Source organism: Fundulus heteroclitus, chromosome 14 (genome assembly GCF_011125445.2).
Source record: "Fundulus heteroclitus isolate FHET01 chromosome 14, MU-UCD_Fhet_4.1, whole genome shotgun sequence".
NCBI lineage: Eukaryota > Metazoa > Chordata > Actinopteri > Cyprinodontiformes > Fundulidae > Fundulus > Fundulus heteroclitus.
In genome coordinates, this window is record NC_046374.1 from 32,278,887 (window position 1) to 32,289,735 (window position 10,849).

A 10,849-nucleotide genomic window follows, 5' to 3' on the forward strand; every position below is an offset into this window, starting at 1 on the left:
CTCTCCTGAGAACAAAACAAAGTCCATAAAGTTATTTCATATGAAACTTAACTTTTTTTCTCCCAGTGTCCTGTCTAGCAATGTGGCAATAAGAATTGATGCCAAAAAGAGCTCAACAGATTTTACTTTCACAAGTGGAGCAGTCAGCTTTCGCCATAGTGCTCCGCTTGATTCATGAATGTAAATAGTTTTATGATTCATGCAGGGAGTATTTCAAATTATTTGGACACTACAATGGGAAAGTAGGAGAGGAAAGGAAGAACAAGAAGAGAAAAAAAAGAGAGAAAAGGTGAAAGAAAGAGGAGATAAAAAGGAGAGAATGATAAAACGAATGATGAAATTTAACATTTTTGTTGGCTTTCTCATTTAGAAGAGGTTAAATTATAGCTTTAGAATAATATTAAATGCCCTGCTTTGATAGCAGCTGATTTAACCGTTACAAATTAATAAATTAAAAATAGCAGACATAAAAGTAATCTATTCAATCCTGTCATACAATCCATGAAGAGAACACATTTATCACAGCTATTAAGACAACAGGATAAAAAAAATACTAATCTCAGACTCTGTGAAGGTTTAAGGCTGATTGTTTTAAATATCTTCACAACATTTTTGTTATCATCAGTGACATAAATGGCACCAGAAGCATATTTTGTCATGTGGGCAGTAAAAAATAAAATTCCCATCTTGACAAACCAGTTTGGACTCAAAAGATCCCTTCAGGTACTTTCCTAAAATAGCAGCTTGGGGATGAACCTGCCCCTACAGGTAGACCTGCCTGACGTCTCATAGTGTTTTCTAACTTGCAGCTAAAAAGCCCTTAACCAACAAGTTGTTAAACACTATAGTTCTTAAGGGCTATAAATAAGTGCTGTGATGCTTAGCAACACAATCATGTAACCCTACATGATTCTATATTTAATATGCTCAAACATTAAACAAATAAGAGGTTAAACAGGGATTTGTATCTCATTTATTGAATAAGATACGAAGCATTAGAGTTGCTGATAGTCAGTTTGCCTCCAGCTTTTAATGTGTTTTTCCTGATCTTTGGTCGGCTCAGGGACTGTCACCTTTCTCTCTAGGAAATCAACGTCCAGGGAGCGCTCTTGTTGTATTTCCAGCTGAGAGCTGAGAAGATTCAGCATCAGAGCACTAAAACAACACAACATGGCTTCATCTCTGTGTTTGTCTCTCCTGTTATTCTCTCTACGGTTCTACTATTCTTGTCTTCTATCTTGCTCCAGTCAGCTGCTTTAATGTCTTTCAATACATATAAGCCCCTGATGATCCTGGCTGCCACCTCCTTGTTCTCTGAGTCCTACATAATGTTAGATCACAACAAAGTATATTCTGACACTTTTCTCCAAATTAAAACAGAAAGTGTGCAATGAAGTGAATTAATGTTGATTCCACTCATACTGAGCTGAGGCAGGTTTCATTGTCTTAAAGAGAAAAAGTAGTCATAACAAATATAAATAGTAAAAGAATGACTATATAAATGTTAAATGCAGGCCAAAGTTTACCTCTGTAGCATCTATGGTTTAGTTAGTAGCAACAATGGCACCAGCTGCACCACAGTGTAGCACAATTTCCCAAATGATTAGAAATATAATAAATAAGACTTATGGAATCAAATGTCTGAAAAAGAAGCTGTCAAGTTTTTAAAAAGGTTTTCCTGATATCTTTATACTTCTAGTCTGTGTTGAACTCAGAGCTCTGAATCTGTTTTGTTTAAGTTACTTTAGTTTAATTAGGAAGGACCCAAAGATCGGCGGCTGTCTGTTCTCCTGATGAACTTCAATCTCTGGTAAAGAAAAAAAAGAATCAAAGAAACTCCAGCAGTGAACTGGAAACATTTGGGTCAGACTTGGTCACATTGTTGGATCAATTTATTAACAGATGAAAACTGAAAAGACATTAAATATTTAATAATAGGAATGTATCAAAACAATTGTTATCAAACTTGTGGTACTTGTGACTCCAGTTGCCTCTGTGGCATCTGTGTAGCTTCCCGTCAGCTACATCCTGACCTAAAGTCTGGGTTTGATAAATCAGAGCACCTGAACTGGACTTTCTTTCCTTAAAGCTGCAGATCTTTTAACGTCATGATAACACAGCTGGGAGCTGCAACATGAGAACATCTGATGTTCACACAGAGGGAGTCAGAGTTCAGAGACAGAAGGATTAAAATGGTGAATATCTTAATGTAGCGGAAAGCACAATATACATATAATAAATATAAATAAAGATACATTTGAAAAATCTGCAGCAACCTCAAATGTTACTTTGTTAAAAGTGTTAAAAATAAAGGAAATACTTAACAGCTGCTTGTTTAAGCTCTAATACATTCAGTAGGTTTCTAGCTACCAGTAACCCCCGCGACCCCATAAGGGATTAAGCGGGTCAGAAGATGGATGGATGGATGGATGGATGGATGGATGTTTCTATCTTATTCTTTAAATGTTAACATTGTAAAATGCCCCTAAATAAAAAGTTTGATCAAAGATAAAAAGCCAGATATAATCACATATTGTTGCTCTGATGGGTTACTTAGATACATTTCAGTCAGAGCCAATCCCACTAACTCTCATAAACTGTTACTGCTGCATCAAAGTTGATCAGAGAAGAAGATGAATGTCAGGATGAAGCATCCAGGTGTCAATAATTACACTTAGATCACTTCTGTTTCATAGTCAGTAAGTAAATGATTAGAAGAATCTCTGGATGCAGACATCAGCCCAGAGATCATGAGATCAAATGGATCTGAACATCTGGAACAGATGTGGATGGAGGATGGTCAGCTGAGAGGTGAATCATGGAGTTTGTCTCCTCTGTATCACTGATGCTTATCTCTAGATCCATTGATTCATCTGGATCCTGCGTTGGACCTGGAGGATTCACAAGACACTGGATTCAACATGGATTGAACAACAAAACCTGAAAGAGTTCTAATATAGACATTAAAGAACACGTACCATTGGTTCGTTTTACAGGTGATCTAAAGAAACACCGCCAGAGACAACAAACCACCAGACCGACAGCCAGATCAGCAACCAGGATAAATATTATAAATCCGGCGACCGTAACTGAATCCCGAGAATCTCCCTTGGGCTGTTTGTCATCTGAAGGAAGACAGAAAGTGTTTGATTAAACAAGATCTGTAGCTTCAACTTGAATATGACACTAATGCAGCTGATGAGCTGTCAACCTGATTTAAACTGCAGTTGCATGATGGGAATTCATCAGCGAAAAGTTTATATTTAGTGATGAATCCCAGAACTGAAGCAGAATTGTTTCTCAATGAACCAATCTGTTCATCTTATTGATCTGCTTATCCCCAGCATGATGTCCATATCTAGCACAGCAACAGCTGACCCACCTGGAGGAACCATGAGTCCAGGCCGCGGTGCGTTCAAAGATGATGAGCCGTCTCCATGAGAGGCTTTGCTCACGTTGAGGATAAAGTTTACTGAAGAATAAACCAGATTTACAATAAGCAACAAAGATCAGATTTAACGAGGTGGATGAAAATATTTAATCCTGCTGGATTACCTGAAGCCTTCAGCTCCCATCTCCTTAACACCTGGTTATAACCAGCAGCCAGATCACAGCGGTAACTCCCAGAGTCTTCAGTCCTGAGTCTGGACACATGGAGTCTGAGTCGTCCTTCTCTCAGAGCGTCTCTGTCGCAGTGAACTCGTCCTGAAAACCATCCGTCCTGAGACTGTGGGACCTCTGCTCCGTTTTTCATTTCGTACAGAACTTTAGGAGGACTCAGGAGGAGAAAACAGATCATGTTGGTGAGGGACATGTTGGTTTGGCTCAAGCTGTCCCATCTGAGGGTGAAGTTCTCGTCCTCTTCTGTCTCATGAACAGGTAGAGGTTTTTCATCAGCAAAGATTCCTGCAGAGGACACACATACATCCACCATTTAACCCCAATACCACCAGGAAAATGAAGATAAATGAGGCTGATTTAACATAAGAGTTAAATCCTGAATATGGTTTAAAGATAAACACTCACCCTGAACAGTGGAGGTCAGGTGAAAAAGGAGAAAGAATAAGTTCATTTTCTCAGTGTCAAGAAAAGCTCAGGAGTTTCTGCAGAAAAAAGGAAAATCCCAGTGTTTTAGGAGGAATTTTGTCACATAAAACTATTTTTCACTGTTGATAAAAGTTCTCAATACGTTTTAGAAAGTTGCCCATCTTTCAGCAAAAAAAGCTAACGACCCAAAAAATGAAATATCTAATGTTTCATAATAAATAATCATTCATTATTAAATCATTAAATCATTAAATCAACTAGGACTTATGAAATATGACAGGCCATTCTCACATAAAGCCCAGTTTAATTGAGTTTTAACCATGAGGTTTTAAAATTTTCTTGATCAATAAAAAGAAAGACAATTCTCTACTGATTATAACACTAATTATTTAGATATAATTAGGTGATTAAATCTAATTAATTAGTGTTGCAGGAGGACAGCATTGCCATCTATACGCAATTTGTGTCAACTCCTACAAAACTTTTAAACTACGTCATTTTACACCAGACCTTTTTTTTTTTTTTTTTTTGAGATTTTTTCGTGGCTCGCTTTTTTAACACAGTAGGCTGACAGGAAGGGGGGAGGAAGAGGAGGCACCACCAGCGGGCCATTTTACACCAGGTAATAATTTTTCGCGAGAGTAATAATATGAAGAAACATTTAAATTATAATAGGCCTTTGCAGTGCTGATCTCTACTCTAAGCCATAGAAGAATCAGTGAAATGCTGTCGTGTTTTGAATTCTCTACCTGCAGTTTTTCCAGGAACGATCGGACCGGTTGGTTTGTTTCTCTCTCTCTCAGTCAGGTGTATCCTGTTCCCAGGAGCTCATCTTTAAGTCAGCAAAGCTGAAAAACAGGTTATTCAGCCATTCTTCCACCGGAGGCATTAATGTCAGCTGAGACCTGAAATAAAAGGAACATATTTACTGATAACATTGGAAGAAATTTAAACCTGATTTGTTTTAACTTTTGGCTTCAAAGACTCCTCAGCCGCCACAGAAATAACGACCATGTTAATTAAATGTACAAAAGATTTCAGAGAAATTACATTTTAAAAACTGAGTGTAAAAGACAAGAATCAGATTCTTTCTGAGTTTAAAAAAAAACTAAAAGCAGATTTTTTTGTGGAAACTCAACTGTTTTTCAAAGATTTATTTTCACATTTTCTTTTCATAACACATAGAAATCCTTTCTGTTAAGATGTTAGAAACTGTTTTCACTTTGTGTGATTTGATCCTGTCTGTTATAGAAACTCAGTAAGAAAACAACCTCAGAAAGAACGGGGTGGATATTTTCCAGGTAAACAAAGATAAGATAGGCTTTATTGATCTCACATTGGAGAAATTCACACGTCAAAAAGAAATGTCAAAAGAAAATCAACATCATTGCCTTTACATTTATTTAAAATGACCAAATATGATAAATATTGTTCACACATTAGTTTCAGAGACTCACTTGTCTGTAGGCGAGCAGCGAGTAGTTCCTCTTGACAAGGATTAGAAGCTTTGTTTATAGCTGGAGAGAAGAATGCTAACACGACCTGAAGCTTTAACCTGTTCTGAGTGAGGACGCTCTGTAGAGGGAAACTTTGTTAAGCGGTTGCATCAGATGAACTCGTGACTGACACAAAGAACCAGGAAGCTTCCATGTATGGGGTGTTTCCTTTAACATCACGAGACAAACTCCAGGTGTCACATCAAATCATGAAGGACTGTTGTTGCCAGTATCAGAACATTGTCAAAGAGGCAATAAGAACTTGTTTGGAAAATGTTGTGTTGTCCAACAGACATAACCCACGTTTGTTTTTTCAACACCATTAACTCTGTTCATAACCCTCCTCAGAACCCTTTCTTGGAAGCATGGCTGATTTGTGTAATGATTTTTTAAAGTTCTACATTTCCCTCTCACCTTCGTTTTTTTGTGGCCTCTATCTTTTCACAGAGTAATGGCAGTGCCATCTTGGCAGCAAGGCCTCAGTAAATCGTCTCCCCCTGAAATGTTTGTGATGTTTGTTTGTGTATGTTATGGCGATTGTACTGTCCGTCCGTCCGTCTTCTTCCGCTTATCCGGGGTCGGGTCGCGGGGGTAGCAGCTTCAGTAGGGAGGCCCAGATGTTCCTCTCCCCGGCCACTTGGCCCAGCTCCTCAGGAGGAATCCCAAGGCGTTCCCAGGCCAGCCGGGAGACATAGTCCCTCCAGCGTGTCCTGGGTCTTCCTCTGGGTCTCCTCCTGGTGGGACGTGCCCGGAACACCTCACCAGGGAGGCGTCCAGGAGGCATCCTGACCAGATGCCCGAGCCACCTCAACTGGCTCCTCTCGACGTGGAGGGGCAGCGGCTCTACTCTGAGTCCTCCCCGGATGACTGAGCTCCTCACCCTATCTCTAAGGGAGAGCCCAGACACACTACGGAGAAAACTCATTTCAGCCGCTTGTATCCGGGATCTCGTTCTTTCGGTCACGACCCAAAGCTCGTGACCATAGATGAGGGCAGGAACGTAGATCGACCGGTAAATCAAGAGCTTCGCCTTTTGGCCGGATAGTGGACAACGGATCGGTACAGCGCCCGCTTCACAGCAGACGCTGCACCAATCCGCCTGTCAATCTCCCGCTCCATCTTCCCCTCATTCATGAACAAGACCCCAATATACTTGAACTCCTCCACTAGGGGCAGCACATCCTCCCCAACCCGGAGGAGGCACTCTACCCTTTTCCGGTTCAAGACCATGGTCTCGGATTTGGAGGCACTGATTTTCATCCCGGCCGCTTCGCACTCGGCTGCAAACCGCTCGAGTGAGAGCTGTAGATCACGCCCTGATGAAGCCAATAGGACCACGTCATCCGCGAATAGCAGAGACGCAATCCTAAGGCCACCAAAACGGATCCCCTCAACACCTTGGCTGCGCCTAGAAATTCTGTCCATAAAAGTTATGAACAGAATCGGTGACAAAGGGCAGCCTTGGCGGAGTCCAACTCTCACTGGAAACGAGTCCGACTTACTGCCGGCAATGCGGACCAGACTCTGACACCGGTCATACAGAGACTCCATACTACCGGAGTACCCCCCACAGGATCCTCTGCTGGCTGGGGATGAAACTCAGGACGTCGGCTACCAGGCAGAGCAGCACTCCAGCGTCACACCGACATGGATCCTTCCTGTAGAAAGCACGGCTGACCTGCTGCACATGGATCTGATAAGCATAGGGACATGGAGGAGAGTATATCGCTACGACAGCAGAGCTGAGGCTGAGCCGTACACAGACGAGGCGTTCACTGGTCGACTGCAGTGTGATGGTCAGCTGGACCGGAGCGGACGGGTCCGATGTCTCCTGACTGACCTGAGGCTCAACGACACGGGAAGTTATCTGTGGATGGTTGAAGCTGGTGGAGGAAGACACCAGAAAACATGGCGGCTGGAGGTCAAAGGTGAGCTGCTGCTTCCTTAGAAATAGACTTGGAGTTTATTTCATGGTCCCTTCTATGTTTTCCTCTTTATTCTTTGGTTTTGGTGTTAAAAGCAAAGATTTATTCTTGTTTCTTCTCTGCAGCTGCCCCTCATGAAACTCAGGAGGAGACCCAGGAGCCAATGGATCGGGGGAGGTTTGGGCTTCATGCTGGTTTAGGTTTGGTTCTGGTGGTAACAGGAGGACTCTTACTCCGTTACGTCATTGGTTCAGTTTTTAGGTCTAAGCGTTCATCTCTAGGTTTATCAGGCAGTAAGTCATAGATTCACCAAAACCACCATCTCAATCCTCCCTACATGTCTTTTTTTCCTGCCTTCATCATTTATCGGAGGAGATCTTCTGGACTCTCCAAAGATCCCTCCGTCTTTCGTCCATATTGGACTTAAAGCTGAGTCAGCAGTTTGTTTTCTGGTGACCAGAAACGTATAGGATGAGTTCTAGAGAAGGAACAGAAGTTGTTCTAAAGGTGTTTTAAATTCATTTCTAAAGCACTTTGTCCTATTAACGCCACTGTTACAGTGAAGCTGCTGCTATCAGCGTTATGGGGGAACACTAGCCTCAGAAAATAGTCTCTACCTCATGTTAGAAGAATAATGAGACAGAGAACCGGATCAACTTCCTGCCACTGCACAGGTCAAGGTGTCCATGAGCCAGACACCGAATCCGGGCCTGATCTACCTCAATGAAAGAGTCGATATCAAAGGTTTTAGAATGAAATCTTGTTTACCCATGAATAAGCGTATTTACAATAATGTATTACACTACATGGTTCAGTTGTAGCTTATGTTTACCTGCAGAGTCAGTGACGTGATTCTGAGCCTCTGCACTCAGAAAAAGTGTTAATGAGCATGAAGCTGAACCTGGAATAAGCTACCTCAATGGAGGAAGAGGTGTAAGCAAGTGTATATAAATGTAAAGCAGCAAGTATGGGCGACTCCGTTAGGAACAAAGAAAAGGTGCATTGTTACTGACATTGGCTGTATAGGTACAGCACATTGAAGGAATCCGTATCTGCAAGCAGAATGCTGCCATCTGTTGGTCAGACACCGGAAGAATGAGTTTTAATAGGAATAAAAGCCATTCTATAAATTCAACAATGTTGAACTGATCTCAATGCGCCTTGATAACCTCACTGCAGAAGTGAAGGTGTTGCTGAAATTGGCTCTATAGGTGAAGAGGATTGAAGGAATTCCTTCTGTCAACCTAAAATTAGCCAGTTTACAGAAAGTAGAGAAGGAAACATGGTCGACCATGGCTCGTCCTTCATGTCAGTGGTTTGAGGCAGAGCCGCTGCAGAAGGAAAAGTCTCTTTGGCAGGAGACAGAAACCCAGAGTGAATCCTGATCTACGATGTGAAAACAGTTATTGAACATAAAGCTAAAGCCCAATGCTAGCAGTGTTCAAGGCAGTAATAGCTGGTTCACATAATCATGAAGCGGGAAGCATGGCAGACCGTGACTTCTCCTTCAGGAATAAAGCAAAGATGCGTTGTGTAAAGACATGTTTAGTTGAAGAAAGGTAGACCCAAAGGTGCCAAGAATGTGGAGCATCTAGAAACTGCCGATCAGTGTCTGCAAGCAGAATGCTGCCCCCTGTTGTTCAGACACCGGAAGAATGAGTTTTTATATAGGAATACAAGCCATTCTATATATTCAACAATGTTGACTTGATCTCAATGCACCTTGATAACCTCACTGCAGAAGTGAAGGTGTTGCTGAAATTGGCTCTATAGGTACAGAGGATTGAATGAATTCCTTCTGTCAACCTAAAATTAGCCAGTTTACAGAAAGTAGAGAAGGAAACATGGTCGACCATGGCTCGTCCTTCATGTCAGTGGTTTGAGGCAGAGCCACTGCAGAAGGAAAAGTCTCTTTGGGCAGGAGACAGAAACCCAGAGTGGATCCTGATCTACGATGTGAAAACAGTTATTGAACATAATGCTAAAGCCCAATGCTAGCAGTGTTAAACGCAGTAATAGCTGGTTCACATAACCATGAAGAGGGAAGCATGGCAGACCGTGACTTCTCCTTCAGGAATAAAGCAAAACTGCGTTGTGTAAAGACATGTTTTTTTGAAGAAAGGTAGACCCAAAGGTGCCAAGAATGTGGAGCATCTAGAAACTGCCGATCAGTGTCTGCAAGCAGAATGCTGCCCCCTGTTGGTCAGACACCGGAAGAATGAGTTTTAATATAGGAAAAAAAGCCATTCTATATATTCAACAATGTTGACTTGATCTCAATGCACCTTGATAACCTCACTGCAGAAGTGAAGGTGTTGCTGAAATTGGCTCTATAGGTAAAGAAGTTTGAAGGAATTCCTTCTGTCAACCTAAAATTAGCCAGTTTACAGAAAGTAGAGAAGGAAACATGGTCGACCATGGCTCGTCCTTCAGGTCAGTGGTTTGAGGCCGAGCCACTCCAGAAGGAAAAGTCTCTTTGGCAGGAGACAGAAACCCAGAGTGGATCCTGATCTACGATGTGATAACAGTTATTGAACATAATGCTAAAGCCCAATGCTAGCAGTGTTAAACGCAGTAATAGCTGGTTCACATAACCATGAAGAGGGAAGCATGGCAGACCGTGACTTCTCCTTCAGGAATAAAGCAAAGGTGCGTTGTGTAAAGACATGTTTAGTTGAAGAAAGGTAGACCCAAAGGTGCCAAGAATGTGGAGCATCTAGAAACTGCCGATCAGTGTCTGCAAGCAGAATGCTGCCCCCTGTTGGTCAGACACCGGAAGAATGAGTTTTAATAGGAAAAACGCCATTCTATAAATTTAACAATGTTGAACTGATCTCAATGCACCTTGATAACCTCACTGCAGAAGTGAAGGTGTTGCTGAAATTGGCTCTATAGGTACAGAGGATTGAATGAATTCCTTCTGTCAACCTAAAATTAGCCAGTTTACAGAAAGTAGAGAAGGAAACATGGTCGACCATGGCTCGTCCTTCATGTCAGTGGTTTGAGGCAGAGCCACTGCAGAAGGAAAAGTCTCTTTGGGCAGGAGACAGAAACCCAGAGTGGATCCTGATCTACGATGTGATAACAGTTATTGAACATAAAGCTAAAGCCCAATGCTAGCAGTGTTCAAGGCAGTCATAGCTGGTTCACATAATCATGAAGAGGGAAGCATGGCAGACCGTGACTTCTCCTTCAGGAATAAAGCAAAGGTGCGTTGTGTAAAGACATGTTTAGTTGAAGAAAGGTAGACCCAAAGGTGCCAAGAATGTGGAGCATCTAGAAACTGCCGATCAGTGTCTGCAAGCAGAATGCTGCCCCCTGTTGGTCAGACACCGGAAGAATGAGTTTTTATATAGGAATACAAGCCATTCTATAAATTCA

General features: G+C 41.9%; 1 protein-coding gene across 1 annotated transcript; it reads right to left on the bottom strand.

The window, feature by feature from the left end:
* Positions 1-2,089: 2,089 nt before the first annotated feature.
* Positions 2,090-5,656, bottom strand: LOC105923785. The gene is made up of 7 exons (XM_012859725.3): positions 5,505-5,656; positions 4,797-4,952; positions 4,027-4,103; positions 3,556-3,906; positions 3,383-3,472; positions 2,979-3,125; positions 2,090-2,891 (listed from the first exon to the last, which is right to left on the bottom strand). Exons 3-7 carry the CDS (start codon positions 4,070-4,072, stop codon positions 2,749-2,751), a joined length of 777 nt encoding a protein of 258 aa, XP_012715179.2. The 5' UTR covers positions 4,073-4,103; positions 4,797-4,952; positions 5,505-5,656; the 3' UTR covers positions 2,090-2,748.
* Positions 5,657-10,849: the final 5,193 nt, after the last annotated feature.

Bases quoted from the DNA above. Each gene is read 5' to 3' on its own strand.
- LOC105923785 (XM_012859725.3), bottom strand. From the start codon at position 4,072: ATGAACTTATTCTTTCTCCTTTTTCACCTGACCTCCACTGTTCAGG. The intron at 3,126-3,382 runs GTGGGTCAGCTG...GTCTTCCTTCAG, and splicing joins TGGACTCATGGTTCCTCCAG to ATGACAAACAGCCCAAGGGA. The intron at 2,892-2,978 runs GTACGTGTTCTT...TGAATCCTCCAG, and splicing joins ACCTGTAAAACGAACCAATG to GTCCAACGCAGGATCCAGAT.